Source organism: Mobula hypostoma, chromosome 10, assembly GCF_963921235.1.
Source record: "Mobula hypostoma chromosome 10, sMobHyp1.1, whole genome shotgun sequence".
Classification (NCBI taxonomy): domain Eukaryota; kingdom Metazoa; phylum Chordata; class Chondrichthyes; order Myliobatiformes; family Myliobatidae; genus Mobula; species Mobula hypostoma.
Window position 1 is genome coordinate 132111554 of NC_086106.1, and position 18796 is coordinate 132130349.

Below are 18796 nucleotides of genomic sequence, written 5' to 3' on the forward strand. Positions count from 1 at the left end.
GTTGAGTGAAGTTATCCCTTTTGGTGCAAGAGCCTGATGGCTGAGTATAGCTTCCCGAACCCAGTGAGTCCTGAGGCACCCGTGGTGGTGGGATGCTGCTTTCCTGCGACAATACTTTATGTCGATGTGCTCAACGCTGAGGAGGGCTTTACCCATGATAGACTGGGCTGTATTCACTATATGTTGAGTAATTGAGCATTGAGCACTATGGAGAGCTGGCAGGAAGGGGCGATGAAGCTTGGGACAGTTCAACCATAATCATTTGGCAGGGTGCATGTGCAGTAAAATGAATATAAAATCACTTTGCGAGTCTGGCTAGTAGGCAGAGGTAGACAGTGCCTCTCACCATAAGTAGCAAATCTCAAAGGAAAAGTCAGATGTGATGACACTGGCCTCCATTCAAAAACATCATGAGAGGTTAATTTCATTCACATTTCTGGTTAGTCTACCATTTCTGCAGACAGCCCTTCAGTTAACAGGAATGTGAGGATTTATTTTGCTAACATTCGTTAATTTGCCAACCTGCTGAAATACTAAACATCAGTTAACTGGCTGATTCCTATCTGCAATTAAAATTATGACACACTGAGCAGACTTTATCAAAGAAAAGGCCACTGAAAACAAACAAGTTTTATGCTTACTGTACTTTGCAGCACAGGTTACTTCACTATGACTTAAGCAATATGAAAGGACAATGTCATGCATGAAACTTAGCTGTTAGGAGCTGTTGGGAAGACTTAAAAGCCTGAAAACACACACCACAAGGCTCAAGGACAGCTTCTATTCCACTGTTATCAGACTCCTGAAAGACCTCTTGTATGACAAGATGGACACATCCTCACATTCTACCTTGTTATATTTTGGACTTTGTTTACCTGCACTGCATTTTTCCGGTAGCTTCCGCACTCTATTCTGCATTGTCATTGTTTTACCATGCTCTAGCTCAGAGCACTGTGTAATGAATTTACCTATTTAAACAGCATGCAAGACCAGCTTTTCATTGTACCTTGGTACATCCATCACTAAGGACATTCATCACCCAGGACATGCACTTTTCTCACTGCTACCATCAGGGAGAAGGTACAGCAGCCTGAAGACACACAGCCAATGTGTCAGGAATAGCTTCTTCCTCTCCACTATCAGATTTCTGAAAGGACAATCAACCCATGTACACCATCTTGCCATTTTTTTGCTCTGTTTTTGCACTACTTTTCCCAAATATATACATAATACACATACGTATAGTGGCATGCAAAAGTTTGGGCACCCTGGTCAAAATCTGTGAATAGTTAAGTGAGTAGAAGATGAACTGATCTCTAAAAGTCATAAAGTTAAAGAAGAAACATTTTTTTCAACATTTTAAGCAAGATTAGTGTATTATTTTTGTTTTGTACAATTTTAGAGTGAAAAAAAGGAAAGGAGCACCATGCAAAAGTTTGGGCACCCCAAGAGATTTGAGCTCTCAGATAACTTTTACCAAGGTCTCAGACCTTAATTAGCTTGTTAGGGCTACGGCTTGTTCACAATCATCGTTTCAAAGCTTTATAAATATTATAAAGGAAATTTCAAAGCTTTATAACTACCCTGACTCTTCAAACCTTGTCCCAACAATCAGCAGCCATGGGCTCCTCTAAGCAGCTGCCTAGCGCTCTGAAAATTAAAATAAATGATGCCCACAAAGCAGGAGAAGGGTATAAGAAGATAGTAAAGCGTTTTCAGGTAGCCGTTTCCTCAGTTCACAATGTAATTAAGAAATGGCAGTTAACAGGAACGGTGGAGATCAAGTTGAGGTCTGGAAAACCAAGAAACTTTCTGAGAGAACTGCTCGTAAGATTGCTGCTAGAAAGGCAAATCAAAACCCTAGTTTGACTGCAAAAGACCTTCAGGAAGATTTAGCAGACTCTGGAGTGGTGGTGCACTGTTCTGCTGTGCAGCAACACCTGCACAAATATGACCTTCATGGAAGAGTCATCAGAAGAAAACCTTTCCTGCATCCTCACCACAAAATTCAGCGTAAGAAGTTTGCAAAGAAACATCTAAACAAGCTTGTTGCATTTTGGAAACAAGTCCTGTGGATTGATGAAGTTAAAATAGAACTTTTTGGCCGCAATGAGCAAAGGTATGTTTGGAGAAAAAAGGGTGCAGAATTTCATGAAAAGAACCCCTCTCCAACTGTTGAGCACGGGGGTGGATCGATCATGCTTTGGGCTTGTGTTGCAGCCAGTGGCACGGGGAACATTTACTGGTAGAGGGAAGAATGAATTCAATTAAATACTAGTAAATTCTGGAAGCAAACATCATACCATCTGTAAAAAAGCTGAAGATGAAAAGATATATACATACACACATACGGCTTCTACAACAGGATAATGATCCTAAACATCATCGAAAATCTGTGGATAGACCTCAAAAGAGCAGTGCATGCAAGACGGCCCAAGAATCTCACAGAACTACAAGTCTTTTGCAAGGAAGAATGGGCTAAAATCCCACAAACAAGAATTGAAAGACTCATAGGTAGCTGCAGAAAGCGTTTACAAGCTGTGATGCTTGCCAAAGGGGGTGCTACTAAGTACTGACCATGGAGGGTGCCCAAACTTTTGCTTCGGGCCCTTTTCCTTTTTTGTTATTTTGAAACCGTAAAAGATGGAAATAAAAAAGTAATCTTGCTTAATATATAAAAGAAATGTGTCATCTTTAACTTTATGCCTTTTGGAAATCAGGTCATCTTTTACTCATTTAGCTATTCACAGTAACAGAGATTTTGACCAGGGGTGCCCAAACTTTTGCATGCCATTTTATGTCTACATGGCCAATGCAGAATGGCAAATGGAATTTAATGCAGACAAGTGCGAGGTGTTCCACTTTGGTAGGACCATCCAGGGTAGGTCTTACACAGTGGGCATTGACAAGTATGGTAGAACAAAATGATCTGGGAATACAGGTCCATAATTTATTGACAGTGATGCCACAGGTTGACAGAGTCATAAATAAAGCTTTTGGCACATTGACCTTCATAAATCAAAGTATTGAATAAAGGGATGGGATGTTGGGTCTAATTTGGAGTATTATATGCAGTTTTGGTCACCTACCTACAGAAAAGTAGTAAATAAGGTTGAAAGAGTACATTGAAAACTTACAAGGACCCAAGTTATAAGGAAAGATTGAATAGGTTAATGCTTTATTCCTTGGAACTTAGAAGATTGAGAGGAGGTTTGATAGAGATATATAAAATTATGAGGGAATAGATATGGTAAATGCAAACAGACTTTTTCCACTGAGGTTGGGTGGGACAACAACTAGAGGTCATGGGTTAAGGGTGAAAGGTGAAAAGTTTAAGGGGAACATGAGAGGAAACTTCTTCACTTAGAGGGTTGTGAGAATGTGAAATGAGCAGCCAGAGTAAGTGATGCACGTGAGTTCAATTGCAACATTTAAGAGAAATTTTGATAGGTACATGGATGGTAGGGGTATGGAGGGCTATGGTCCCGGTGCAGGTTGATGGGAGTAGGCAGTTGAAATGGCTTGGCATGGACCAAACGGGCCAAAGGGCCTGTTTCTGTGCTGTACCCTTCTCTGACTCTATGTATTGCACTGTACTGTTGCTGCAAAACAAATTTCATGACATATGCCAGTGATATTAACCTGATTTTTATACATGTGACCACAATAAACCAATACAATTGGATACAATTAAGGAGAAGCTGAACAGTCAAGAGAGGAAGGAACAGAGAAATATATTCATATAGAGGAAGGGGCATCAGAGCAGCAATATCAACATTGCCTGGTTGGTGGTACAGCCCATTTCCAAACTGGATGTTGCATATGGGCTCCGTACTGAATAATAATGGATGGACGAGAACTATGGTGACATAGCTCCATAAACAGAAAAGGAGATTCGCAGCTTAAGAGCTTCCTGTTGCTATAACTAATTTGTCAATGGCACTGCACGTTAAAGAGTTTAGCATATGTCCATTTGAGACCAGTGTAGGCCACAATTGATTTCCACTTACCCAGAGTTAGCCCAGTGAGCTGATTCACCATAGCTGTAATTGACAAGGTCACACTTGTAATTGATCACCTCAATCATCTGAAAAGTGAAGGATTAACATGAAGCTCAATTTACATATTACACAATTATGTGTTATTAATTATTGCAACATTGAGTATAGAGGGGGTGGCACAGTGGTTAGCAGGAGACTTTACAATGCCAGTCATAATTTATTAATTTAGAGATACAATACAGAACAGGCTCTTCAGGACCCACATGCTGCCCTGCCACACACCTATTTGACCTTAGCCTAATTTACCAGACAATTTACAACAATCAACTGGTATGTCTTTGTACTGTGGGAAGAAACTGGAGGACCCCGAGGTGAATGTAAACTTCTGACTTCAACAGTATCTGAGTTCTTCCCTTCCCTTCCCTGACAGTCACCCACTTGTCTAACTCCTGCAGCCTTGGGGTTGACTACTCCCCGTAGCTCCCATCTATCTCCTGCTCACTTTTCCTAATAAGCTGTAAGTCATCAAGTCGCAGCTCCAGATCCCTAACACGGTCTCTCAGGAGCTGCATCTCGGTGCACCTGGTGCAAATGTGGCCATCTGGGAGACTGAAAGATTCCCAGCACTACCACATCTGACACCCAGAACAAAGTACTCACCCTACAGACATGCTCTCTATTCCTCAAAAAAGCAGTTTTAGGTATTGGAGCGGCCATCACAAAGCCCTGACCTCAACCCAATACAAAATTTGTGAGCAGAACTGAAAAAGTGTGTGAGAGAAAGGAGGCCTACAAACCTGACTCAGTTACACCAGTTCTGTCCAGAGGAATGGAACATAATTCCAGCAACTTACTGTCAAAAGCTTGTGGAAGGTTACTCAAAACGTTAGACCCAAGTTAAACGATTTAAAGCCAATGCTACCAAATACTAACAAAATGTATGTAAACTTCTGATCCACTGGGAAACTGATGAAAGAAATAAAAGCTGAAATAAATCATTCCCTCTACTATTATTCTGACATTTCACATTCTTAAAATAAAGTAGCGATCCTAACTGACCTAAGACAGGGAATGTTTTCTAGGATTCAGTGTTAGGAATTGTGAAAAACTGAGTTTAAATGTATTTGGCCAAGGTGTATGCAAATTTCTGACATCAACTGTAGTAGATAGTATAGATAGGGTAAATGCAAGCAGGCTTTGTCCGTTGAGGTTGGGTGGATCTATAACCATGGGTTAAGGATGAAAAGTGCGAAGTTTAAGGCGAACCTGAGGGAAAATTTCTTCACTCAGAGGGTGGTGAGAGTGTAGAATGAGCTGCCAGGACAAGGTGTGCATGCAAGCTTGATTTCAACATTTAGAGAAGTTTGGAAGGCACATGGATAGTAGGGATATGAAGGGCTATAGCCCGGTGCAGGTCGATGGAAGTAGGCAATTTATATGGTTTAAAGCATGGACTAGATGGGCCAAACAGCCTCTGTGCTATATTTCACTATCACTTCATGGGCTTTAAGAGAAGGTCACTCACGGCACGGATTAAGCTGGTCCCAGTTTCCATCGTGTTTAACCTGGAGTCAGCCACTTTAATGGCCAAAATCTGGGCTCCAGGAGCTACGCCATTCCTCTCTGGATCTTCTGGAAAGTGCCCAGCAGCAATTGCAGCCACATGTGTCCCATGGGATCCTGTTCATATGTAAAATAAAACATCTTTTACATACTATCATTTAGCAAGACCTTCATCCCATCCTGTGAAAAAATAGCAATTTGGTAGAACAACAAAACTACTGGAATAACTTAGCTGATCAAGCAGCATCTGTGGAAGCAAAAGGATATTCGATATTTCAGGTCAAGACCCTGTGTCAAGTTCATTGTTACCTGACTGTACATACATACAAACAAACAAAACAACGTTCCTTTGGACCACATTGCACCCACAAATAAGTTAAATAAGTTAAAACATTAAATACGTTTAATGCATGTAGTGCACAGCACCAGTAAACAGTAAACAATCCAGTAAACACCTCGTTGTCCTGGTGACGAGACCTCTGTGATGGCAGGGTATTCATTAGTCTCACAGCCTTAGGGAAGAAGCTGCTACCCAGTTTGGCAGTCCTAGTCCTGATGCTCCTGTACCTCCTTCCTAATGGTAGTGGGTCAAGGAGATCATGGGATGGGCGGCAAGGATCCACCACAAAACAATCAGCACGAGTTATGCCAGTAGTTTAGTTTATATCTAGATTCCTGCATCTGCACTCCTTTGTGTTTCCACAGCACTTTAGTAGAGTTAATAGAAGACATAGGAGCAGAAGTAGGCCATTCGCCCCATCATGGCTGAACTACACCATTCCATCATGGCAGATTTATTATCCCTCCTAAGCTCATTCTCCTAGCTTCTACCCAAAACCTTTAACGCTCTTACTAATCAAGAATCTAGCAAACTTTGCTTTAAATACACCCAATGACTTGCCCTCCACAGCCGTACATGGCAATGAATTCCACAGATTCACCACCCTCTGGCACCCTCTTCCACTTCTCTGTTACAAAGGGTCATCTTTGTATCCCAAGGCTGTGCTAAACTCTACTCTCCCATTACTGGAAATATCCTTTCAAAGTCACTCTATTGTCGGCTGGTGGCGCAGTGACATCAGTGCCGGACTCCGAAACGGAGGTTCCTGGGTTCGAATCCAATCGGGCCGTTTCGGAGTATGCTTTCCATCCGTGCCGGGTTGACTGTTGAGCTCACAACTCCACCTCGTAAAATAAAGAAACATACTGTACTGCAAAATGTCTGTGTGTGGAGTGACACGCCAGACAGTCTCTCATTCCGCACCTTGTAAGGCATGAAAAATGCCCGACGCTGGCCTTTGGTCTGAGTTAATGTCATCATCATCATCTATCTAGGCCTTTATACACACACACCCACACACACAAACGTTGCAGATTCTCCTCTGTTTATACTTCAATAGAGTTGTTCAGTCAACCCTGCTTCCCCAAGCAGTTTCTTTATGACTTACACCTTTTTCCTTCTCAGGTACACATCTCATTCTCAGTGAAAGTTACTGCTGACGACGCTTGCAAAGCCCTTTCAAATGATCACAACAACGTGTTGCATGTGAGATTATATCCTTATAATCTTGCTGGGTTGGGTGTCGAATTGCAGTTTAATTTCCAATGATTGCTTGTAATTTTATATAATCACCTTTATACCCTACCTTTTTATTGAGATACAGCGAACAACAGGCCCTACAAGCTGCACCACCCAGTAACACCCAATTTAACCCTAGCCTATTCATAGGACACTTTACAATCCCCAAATTAACAACCTACCAGTATATCTTTGGACTGTGGGAGGAGACTGGAGCACCCTGAGAAAACCCACACATTCCATAGGGAGAACGTACAGACTCGTTACAAATGACATTGCAACTATGAACGCCAATGCCCTGAGCTACAAAAACATTGTGAAAACTGCTGTGCTACCATGACACCTGTGCAATTGTCCAGTAAATTTTCCAGAAATTATGATATATTCCTTCGGTATTTTTCTGGAAGTTTCTTAGTTTTCAGTAGCAGGTGTCACGCACTGGAATCTGGCTATTTTAAGGAATAATTGTTATCACTGGAATTTCTGTCTGAGTAGCTGACAGCCATGATTGATCTTTCCCTTTATCTTTTCTTTGTTCTCTCTCATTTGCTTTTTGTTTTTGCGGCATTTAATAAAACAGCCGTAAGCAACAAGTTTTTAGCAAAGTTCATAAAAGAGATACAAGAGCGTCAGGACTAGGATCATCAGACTGAGTAACAGCTTCTTTCCTCAGTCTGTGAGCCTAATGAATACCCTGCCACCACCAAGGTTTCGTTGCTAGGACACTGAGCTGTTTACAGTTTACTGTACTGTTTACCTGTGCTGCACACTACATGCTTTTAAAATTGTATTTCATTAACTTATTCATAGTAATATTGTTTTATCTGCTGTGCGATGTATGTTTTGTGGATGCACTGTGGTCCAAAGGAACGTTGCTTTTTCTGGTAGTATATATGTACCTCAAATGACAATAAACTTGAACTTGTTTAATGCCCCTTTCTCAACTTCTGAAGAACCTTTGGATCACTAACACATCAGGATACAACATCCTTAATCTTAATTCAAGCGATTCCAAGGGTTGTTTTCTGTAGATTGGAAGCATGGGGATGGTTTACTTCTGTACATTAAAAAAAAACAATAAATTCCTTTCTGTTGCAGGCTTACCAGAATTTGTGACAATGGAAAGAGTGTTGCCATCATCGTAAATATTGATGGAGTAATTCAGCATTTCTGATTTACCCAGCTGTGCATATTCATAGCTTTCCTTGTAGCTCCTTAGAGTTCGACAGCTACTCAGGTTTCCACATTCACTGGTGTCAAGACAAGCTCTACCAAGAGGGAGAGAAAAAAAATGAGAGAAGCAAAAGGATAAACATCTTGGACTGTGTTGGCTGTTGATGCAAATGACATGCTTCACTGTATATTTCAATACATATATGACAATGAAGATTATCTTTAAATTTGAAAGAGATTAGATCAAGGAGGTGCCCAAAGATTTATAGAGTCAGAGAATTACAGCATGGAAAGATGAAGTAAATGAGAATTTTGCATTAGTCTCCATTGTAGAAGACACTTCATTGTGCCAGATGTTGAAGGGTATAAGGGAAGGGAAGTGAGTGCAGTGAGTATTACAAGGGAGAAGGTGTTCAAAAAGCTGAAAGACCCAAAGGTACATAGGTCACCTGGACCAGATGAACTGCATCCTAGGGTTCTGAAAGAGGTAGCAGTAGAGATGGTGGAGGCATTCGTAAGGATCTTTCAAATTATTGGACTCTGACATGGTGCCAGAGGACTGGAAAATTGCAAATGTCACTCAACTCTTTAAGAAGAGGAAGGCAGCAGAAAGGAAATTATAGACCAGTTAGCCTGACCTCAGCGGTTGGGAAGAAGTTGGAATCCATTGTTAAGAATGAGGTTATGGAGTATTTGTAACACAGGACAAGATAGGGCACAGTCAGCATGGTTTCCTTCAGGGAAAGTCTTGTCTGACGAACCTGATGGAATTCTTTGAGAAGCATACACGTAGGATAGATAAAGGGGGTGCAATGGATATTGTACATTTGGACTTTCAGAAGGCCTTTGACAAGGTGCCACACATGAGGCTGCTTACCATGTTAAGAGCCCATGTTATTACAGGGAAGTTACTGGCATGGTTAGAGGATTGGCTGATTGGTAGGAGGCAGCCAGTGGGAATAAAAGGATCTTTTTCTGGTTGACTGCCAGTGACTAGTAATGTTCCGCAGGGGTTGGTGTTGGGACTGCTTCTTTTTATGCTGTATATCATTGATTTAGATGATGAAATAGATAGCTTTGTTGCCAAGTTTGCAGATGTCACAAAGATTAGTGGAGGGGCAGGTAGTTCTGAGGAAACAGGTAGGCTGTAGAAGGACTTAGACTGATTAGGAAAATGGGTAAGAAAGTGGCAAATGAGGGGCATCCATTTAAAACAGATGCAGAGAAGTTTCTTTAGCCAGAGGGTGGTGAGTTTGTGGAATTTATTGCCTCAGGCAGCTGTGGAGGCCAGGTCATTGGGCGTATTTAAGGCAGAACTTGATAGGCTCTTGATCGGACACGGCATCAAAGGTTACAGGGAGAAGGTCGGGGAGTGGAGCTGAGGAGAGGAAAAAAAAGGATCAGTCATGATTGAATGGCAGAGCAGACTCGATAGGCTAAATGGCCCAATTCTGCTCCCATGTCTTATGGCCTTATGAAAACAGGCCCTTCAGCCTAACTCATCCATGTTGACTGTGTTTCCCAGGCAGGCAGTCCCATTTGTCTATTCACATCAAAACTGACTTTTCACTGGGCAATCAGGATATTGTCATTAACGCCACTGTCTCATGTAAACACAGGGTGAATCTGGAGTAAGCCATAAGTAAGGTTAGCGTACAGCACTGTGTAAATGTAATATGTACATACACATAGTACTGATGAATCTGTGATATTCATTGCCACAGATGGATGTGGAGGCCAAGTCATTGGGTATATTTAAACCGAAGGTCAAGAGTTCTGTAATTGTAAGGGGTCAAAGGTTACAGGAAAAAGGCAGGTGAATGGGGTTGAGAGGGATAACAAATCAGCCACGTGGGAATTCCAGAGCAGACTCAAAGGGCTAAATGGCCTAATTCTGCACTTGTGTCTTATAGTCCACACAATTCAATCACAAAGTTCACTTAAATTTGGTAATCTCTTTTAGAACTGTGACACAACTTCTGAAGATATGTTGCTGCAATTACGTGAACTTCCTTTGCCTCCAAGTCAATTCTTCATAATAATTAGATAAGTTATTGTAATTAGCTTTTATTAAAAAATGTGCTCTGAGTCATTACTGAAAATAAATATTTAATCAGAATTTCAAATAAGGCATAATTTCAATATTGGGAAATGCAAATTGTTCTTCAGAACTTGGCTGTAACTGTCAGAATTGTATGGTGTCAAATAAAACATACAAAGGTCTAATGACCTAGCATCAGAAATGACGTAAAATGAGTTCACCTCCAACTCTCTCCATCATGCCAAACCAAGCAGTCATATACAGGTCCAAGGTCAGAATATTTCTTCTCTTGTATATCCAACTGATCAATTTGGCACTGAAGATCTTCCTGTATCAGCTTCTCTTCCTGTTGAAAGTCCAATTCCAAGGTGAGATATTAGCACTCAAATTGCAAAACAATCCTCTACCCTCTGGAATGATGTCAGGGTAAAAGACCCCTGTCCTGGAAGAGACTGAAGGAGAATGTATAGTTCTCTTTTTACCAAAGTAGTCAAGCTCAAGGCAGAAATAAATAAACAGAAGCACGTACATAGCCACATGCGACTGACGCTATTTAAAAACCGTTCATTCTAAGCACGGTGTAAGACCTAACAACTACAAAAGTGTATAGTCTGACATTAGTTAGAAACTGTTTGTCAACGGTCTCCTGCCCCAATTAAGCAGCATCGTGTCCCAAATAAACAAAGGGAATCCCAACTATTTTCTCGATTAGTCTTTGTTCTTTAATAGTTATCCCAAATAAGCAGCTGCCCCAATTAATGATGGCTCAGTTAACTGGAATCCACTGTACTTTGCTTTCCTAAATCTCTTCTACATCCTCGCTAAAGATTACACATCTTTCCTATTACAAGGTGACCAGAACCGAACACAACACTCCAAGTGTGGTCCAACTAGGGCTTTACAGAGCAGCAACATTACCTCATGGCACTTGAACTCAATCCTCCAACTAATGAAGGCCAACACATCATATGCCTTCTTAACCACCCATCAACTTGTGCGGCAGCCCTGAGGGATCTACGTACATCGACCCTACCTGAGATAGAGTTGCGGTGTTTTTGTTGAATTCCGTCAGCCTTCGGTGTGCTTCTGCCACAGCCACACGATGAAGAGGATCCCATCGCTTCTCCCGTCTCTCTTGCTGTTTGCAAAGGTGGGCAAAGGCACAAAATTAGGGCATGAAAGAACAAAAGCATCAGGGGGAAAATATGCATGTTCCTTCGGTGCAGGTTGATGGGACTGGGCAGATTATATGGTTTGGCACGGACTAGATGGGCTAAAGGGCCTGTTTCTGTGCTGTACTTTTCTATGACTATGACTCTATAAACTGTCCTATGCCACTGGGAAGAAAGATATAGCTTAGAACAAGTTTGTGTCCAGTTTTGGTCACCTACCTACAGGAAAGATGTAAACAAGACTGAAAGAGTGCAGAGAAAGTTTACAATGTTGATGAATTATAGGGAAAGATTGAATAGGTTAAGACTTTACTCCCTAGAATGTAGAAGAATAAGGGGAAATTTGTTATAGGGGTATACAAAATTATGAGAGGTATAGATAGGGTAAATGCAAACCGGCCTTTTTCACTGAGAGCGAGCAAGACTAGAACTAGAGGTTAATGGTGAAAGGTGAAAAGTTTAAAGGGGACATAGGGAGAACTATTTCACTCAGAAGGTGGTGAGAGTGTGGAACGAGCTGCCAGTGGAAGTGGTGGATACAGGGTCGATTTTAACATTTAAGAGAGGTTTGGGTAGGTACATGGATAGGAGAGATACGGAGGGCTATGGCCCGGTGCAGGTCGATAGGTCTAGGCAAAATAATAGTTCAGTATGGACTGGATGGGCAGAAGGGGCTATTTCTGTTCTACAGTGTTCTATAACTCTCCGACAATGCCTAAATATTGTTAATGTATAAAAACAAACCTTGTAATACCAACTAGCGGTGCAAAAAAACAGACTGGCCAAATACATAATTATTTCATAATTTCTAGCCTTAAGATTCATTGACAGTCTTAATGAAATAATACCCATGTATAATTACACAAGTGATTAAGTCTGAGGATGACACCACTGTCATTGGACCAATCAGAATCAGGTTTAAATCATTGGCATATGTCGCAAAATTTGTTGTTTTGCTGCTGCAACACTTAATAAAAAATATTAATTACAATAAGAAATCTCTCCCTCTCTCTCATATAAACTAAATTTAAATAAGTAGAGCAAAAAGGGAGAGAAAAAATTAGTGAGATATTGTATGTGGGGACATTGTCCATTCAGAAATCTACTTCCTCAATGGTAGCAATGAGAAGAGGACTTGTTCTGGATGATGCGGCCCTTAATTTGTCTAATCACCAAAGATGATTAATCCAAGTACCAGCAGGAAGTAAACTAGTTCGTGTCCTGGTACAATCACAACAACTTGGAACAAAGAGCCTCAAAACCACGGAGATGTTTTTCACCTTCAAGAGAAATGTCTCTCCTCTCTACCCACTCGCCATCTCTGCAGTTAGCACTGTTTCAACATTCAGGATCCTGGGCATCATTATTTCGCAGGCCTCATGTGGGAGAACCCCATCTTCCCACCACCCTACCAGGGATAGGGTTCCTCTTATCCTCACCTATCACCCCACCAGCCTCCGCGTCCAGCACATAATTCTCTGAAACTTCCATCACCTCCAAAGAGATCCCACCACCAAGAACATCTTTCCCTCCCCCTCAATTTCTGCTTTCTGCAGAGGTCGCTCTCTACACGTCTCCCTTGTCCAATCGTCCTTCCTCACTGATCTCCCTCCTGGCACTTATCCTTGCAAGCGGAACAAGGCTATACCTGCCCCTGCACCTCCTCCCTTACCACCATTCAGGGCCCCAAACAGTCCTTCCAGGTGAGGCGACACTTCACCTGTGAGTCTGTTGGGGTCATTTACTGAGTTTGGGGCTCCTGATGTGGCCTCCTGTATATTGTGACACTGCTTTGCTGAGCATCTATGCTCTGTCCGCCAGATCAAGCAGGATCTCCCAGTGGCCACCTATTTTAATTCCACTTCCCATTCCGAAATATCCATCCACAGCCTCCTCCGTTGTCGTGAGGAGGCCCCATTTAAATTGGAGAAACAACACCTTGAATTCCGTTTGGGTAGTGATGGCATGAACATCGATTTCTCAAACTTCCAGTAAGAGCCCACATTCCCCCCCCCCACTTCACCAATTCCCATTCCCTTTTCCCTCTCTCACCTCATCTCCTTGCCCACCCTTCACCTCCCACTGGTGCTCCTCCCCCATTTTTCTTTCTTCCATGGCCTTCCGTCTCTTTCACCAATCAACACCCTAGCTCTTTACTTTATCCCTTCCCCTCCAGGTTTCACCTATCATCTTGTGCTTCTCTCTCCCCTCCCCCATCTTTTAAATCTACTCCTCAGCATTTTTTCTTCAGTCCTGCCAAAGGGTTAACTGTACTTTTTTCATAAATGCTGCTTGGCTTGCTGAGTTCCTTCAGCATTTTGTGTGTGTTGCTCAAATGTTTTCAAACCTTAGTGCAAGATTTAATTGGATCATAATTACTATTCCCTCAAAATGCCTTAATTGCCAGATCATCAGTGACCTTTCCTCACAAAATGAAACATGATGTATTTTTTTGCTGGCTCCTCACATACTACTCTGGAATACTATTTTGCATGCAATTCATCCTCCACAGTATACTGCCAATTTGGTTTATTAAATCAATTTAATGAATATGTGGCTCAAGGAAAATGGTGCACTCGGTCACAACAGTCATTCTGGGCCCAAACAAAGGTGTAATTTTTCACCCATTACTATTTTTTTTACAATTGCAAGAGACTGCTGGATATTAAGAACATGTAATGAAGGTCTACCCATCAACGAGTTGCTTGATAGCAGTGAAACTGGATTTGTTGGGTTCCATGTTGCTGCCTGCTACAGCCACCCAAGGAGGACGGTGGAGGCACTGGGTAGTCCAACAAATGGTGCAAATGATCGTCTCGGATGTGCTTCTTGAGATTGCAAGACCTTGTTGGACATTGCTAAAGTAGAATACTACAAGTCCAGTTCACTGGCAGGACTGACGGCAAGGGAGCTACTGTAATTATATGTACTATATGTACTGTTACATACCTCGTGGGTATCTTGTAACTGTCTTATGACCATGATGTAATTGAGTATCTTGTGAGCATGATGTAATGGTCTTATGATGATGGGGTGATGTAATTTTCCTGGCAGCGTGAGGTCACGTGATGACATGTTCTCAACAGGGGTTGGCGGCTATGCACCTCCACCTTCTTCGATCTTGTGACAGCACTGAGTACAGCCTCTCCTCCAGTTTGTTCTCGCTGGCCGCCTTAGCACCGCCCGCCGCTGAAATTGAGCCCGAGGCCGTGTCGGCCTCCAGCCAATGGCCGCTTCTTCAAGCTCGGCCCTTCCTTAGGCGGTGGCCTTGGGCAGGTCCAGGCACATGGTGCAGCGCCCAAGTTCATCATGTCTCTTCTAACTAGGTGCAGAGCATACAGTTCATAGATACGTGGTGAGGCTTTAACCTCTTCCACGGAAGATGGCCGTTGGCTCACAAAGAGCTCATCCGCCCTTTGTCAGGTCTTGTTTCTTTTTAGTCCTGCTGGAAGCCCCTGTTGTTACACAGTTTAGTTTGTTGTCTAATTCGTCAGTTACTCTGTTATGCTGCGTATTCGTCTCATGACGCAGTTTTGTTTTAAAGTGGAGTTTTACTTTCTATTGTAAGTCTAGTATTGCAGAGTGAAGACCTTACTAAAGTACAAGAACCTGAAGGATTGAGTAAAGTTGGTGTCGCTCGGCAGTTTAATACAGGATCGACCTTATTGAATCTTCATTCAGAAATAGTGACCTACATCTGAGATAACCCCTGTAAGATCAGGAAGGTTTTTTGCAGTGTTCATTTGCCAGGAAAAGGTCAGTTCCTTTAAGCCGTTTTATTCCCTTTATCATGAATCCTTTGGAGAATTAGCAGTAATGTCAAGTCTTCGAGGAAATCCGTTTCCAGAGAAGTCTCTCCTTATTGACTGTGTAACACTTTAAGACTGTGTTCGAATTTACCACTTTAAGACTGTGATCGAATTCACCACTTTAAGAACTGTTCCAGATTTGCCATATAGCTGTTAACTTCCAGTTAAGTTAGTCGTTTGAATACTTTTTGCTATTGGTGAACAGAGTTTAATAAATGTTTGTTTGTTCATAAAACCTAACTCAAATATATATTCATTATTGCTGGTCATGTGACAAAATTGGGGGCTTGTCCTGAATTGTTCTGATTTTGAGCTTAAGTGCTTGTTGAGTTATCAATCTGATTTGGAAAAGGGAAATACCCGATCCTTTGGTTTGATTGGTCTTTGGGTGGTATTCCGCAGCAATGAATATCGACGAGTTTATGGCATCGCCAGACCCGGAGTTATTAGGGAAGGCAAAAAAGGATGATGTATCCGTGATTGCTAGAAGGTTGGACCTTAAAGGAATTTCGAAGGTTACAACAAAGCCGGTAATTCAGAGGAAAATCGCAGAACAATATATAAATTCGGGAGTTTTTGATGAAGCGGAGTTAGATAGGTTCCCTGTAAGTAAAGCAGCGATCCAGTTGCACCTGGAACAGGTAGCGTTAGAAAAGCTTAGAGTAGAAGCTAACTTAAAACAGAAACAATTAGAAGCTGAATTGGAACGAAGTCGGTTAGAAGCTGCAAATAAACAGAAGGAATTCGAAGCTAGAGAAGCAGATAGAAAGAGGGAGTTTGAGTGAGCGATGTTGAAATTAAAGATGGAGAATCTGTCCTCTGGTTCTTGGAAACAGTTTGTTGCTAGTCGGGAAGTTACATTGGCTCCTCCATTTATTTAATGAAGCAGAAGTGCACAAATATTTCCAATGTTTTGAAACTGTTGCTCTGATTTCAGGGTGGCCGAAAGATAAATGGCCAGTGATGTTACAAAGTGTAACTAGAGGCAAGGCACAACAAGTTTATACAGCTTTAACTGCTGACCAAGCTCTTGATTATGATATCGTGAAGCAGCATATACTAAAAGCGTATGAACTGGTTCCGGAAGCCTATAGAGAAAGATTCAGAAGCTTGAAGAAATCTGTGGAAAAAACTTACGTGGAATTTGCCTACGATAAATCTGTGTGATTTGAGAGATGGGTTTCTTCTAAAAATGTGAATGGGGAATATAATAACTTAAAAGAGTTGATTTTATTGGAGGAATTTAAAAGGAGCATCCCTGTTGAAGTAAGGACATACTTAAATGAGAGGGACACTGCTACATTGCAGGAGTCTGCTAAATTAGCAGATGAGTATGCTTTAAACCACAGGAGTATATTTCCTTCAGGTAGAACTTTTAAAAGGAAAAACAGCACAGAGAGTCAAGGTAAACCATAAATTAAATCAGAAGTTAGTGAGAAAGATAAGGATGAAGGGAAACACATTAAGGAAAGACATTTTGGTCCTATTTGTAATTATTGTAAGAAACCTAGTCACATAATAGCTAACTGTTTCCGATTGAAGAAGGAGGAGAAGGAGGCAGTCCCAGATGCTTGTGTGCAACATATTGAAATACCCGTAAATCCACAGGGTTCGACAAATACAAATGAAGCTTTGACAGAGTCTGACCAAGTTAAGAGGGGATATGATCATTTTATAACCCATGGATTTGTATCCTTGAAAGAGGGATCCACTCCAGTGCCAATAAAAATACTTAGGGATAGTGGAGCTTCTCAGTCACTTATGTCAGACAGTGTTCTAAACTTTAGTGATAAGTCTGACACTAATGAGGTAAACTATATATGAGGTGTTGGGAGTGCCCTTATGCCTGTACATTTGCATAAAGTAAATTTAAGGTCAGGGTTAGTTACAGGACTTGTTAAAGTAGGACTACAAGCCAGTTTACCCATGAATAATGTTTCTTTATTGTTAGGAAATGACTTAGCAGATGGACAAGTTCTTCCTGAAGTGCATTTGACAATAAAGCATATTTCTGAGGAACCAAAGATGGATTTCAAACACGGATTCCTCCTGTGTTGTAACCGGAGCTATGGCTAAAAAGATTGATGTGCAGGATGGGCCTGTTGCCCTTGACTGTTCAACGAGAGATTCGAATTTTGAGGAAGTGTCAGAAACTTTCTTACCTTCATTGTTTGATCAAGATTCTTGTAGTAAGTCTGACCATGAAGATTTGTCTTTATCTCGGAAGGAAATGATAGCAGAGCAGAGTAGAGATCCTGAGATTATCAAATTAAAGGAACAAGCTCTTCCAGATAGTGAAATTGAGAGGGTGTCAATAGGATATTATTTTGAGAAGGGAGTATTAATGAGGAAGTGGAGATCACTTACAATTCCTGCAAGTGAGGAATGGAAAGTTTTTCACCAGGTAGTAGTTCCTAAAGATTATCGGAATGAGATTTTAACTATGGCTCATAGTATGCCTTTGGGTGGCCATCAAGGTGTGAAGAAAACTGAATAAGGTTTTTAAACATTTTTACTGGCCTAGTTTAAGAAAAGATACGGCAACATTTTGCAGAACATGTCATACTTGCCAAATTGTGGGTAAACCTAATCAAGTTACTCCAGTGGCCCCACTGCAACCTATTCCTGCATTTGGTGAACCATTTTCAAAAACTATTATAGATTGTGTAGGCCCATTGCCAAAAACCAAAACTGGGCATATTTGCTGACCATCATGTGCACAGCGTCTAGGTTTCCAGAGGCAACACCACTTAGGAATATAATGGCTAAAACTCTAATAAAGGCTCTTATAAAATTCTTTACTTACTTTGGGTTGCCTAAGGAAATACAATCTGATCAAGGTAGTGATTTTATGTCTGGATTGTTGCAGCAGATAGTTTATAAACTGGGAGCAAAACAGATTACCTCGCCTGCATACCATCCATAATCGCAAGAAGCCTTGGAGAGATTCCATTCTACCCTCAAAACTATGATTAGGACGTATTGTGTGGAAAATGAAAATGATTGGGATGAGGGCATACATTTACTTCTATTTGCAGTCCGGAAGTCAGTGCAGGAATCCCTAGGTTTTAGTCCTTTTGAACTTGTCTTTGGGCATAGAGTTAGAGGACCTTTGGCCTTGTTAAAAGAACAGTGGATTAATAAAGAGGTACATACTAATTTGTTGGATTATGTTTTAAAATTTAAGGAAAGAAAGCATAAAGCTTGTAGCTTAGCTAAGGAAAATTTAAAATCGGCTCAGGAGAAAATGAAAACTTGGTATGATAAGGAAGATGGAATTAGGTCATTTAAGCCTGGAGATAAGGTGTTGGTTCTTTTCCCAGTGCAAACGAACCCTTTACGAGCTGAATTTCATGGTCCTTATGAGGTTATATCTAAAGTTAATGATGTGGATTATGTGATAAAAACACCAGACCGAAGAAGGCCAACATAGCTTTGTCATATAAATATGATAAAAC

The 18796-nt window shown here is 41.3% G+C and overlaps 1 protein-coding gene across 1 annotated transcript in view; it reads right to left on the reverse strand.

The window, feature by feature from the left end:
* The window catches only part of LOC134353176 (tripeptidyl-peptidase 2-like), a 201819-nt gene that overhangs the window by 159752 nt on the left and 23271 nt on the right, over window positions 1-18796 (reverse strand). The window contains exons 4-8 of the mRNA XM_063061169.1: window positions 11391-11495; window positions 10579-10703; window positions 8248-8411; window positions 5527-5681; window positions 4011-4087 (exon numbers count right to left, since the gene is read on the reverse strand). Of these exons, the coding sequence (XP_062917239.1) occupies window positions 4011-4087; window positions 5527-5681; window positions 8248-8411; window positions 10579-10703; window positions 11391-11495 (626 nt within the window). The remainder of the gene's footprint in view (window positions 1-4010; window positions 4088-5526; window positions 5682-8247; window positions 8412-10578; window positions 10704-11390; window positions 11496-18796) is intronic.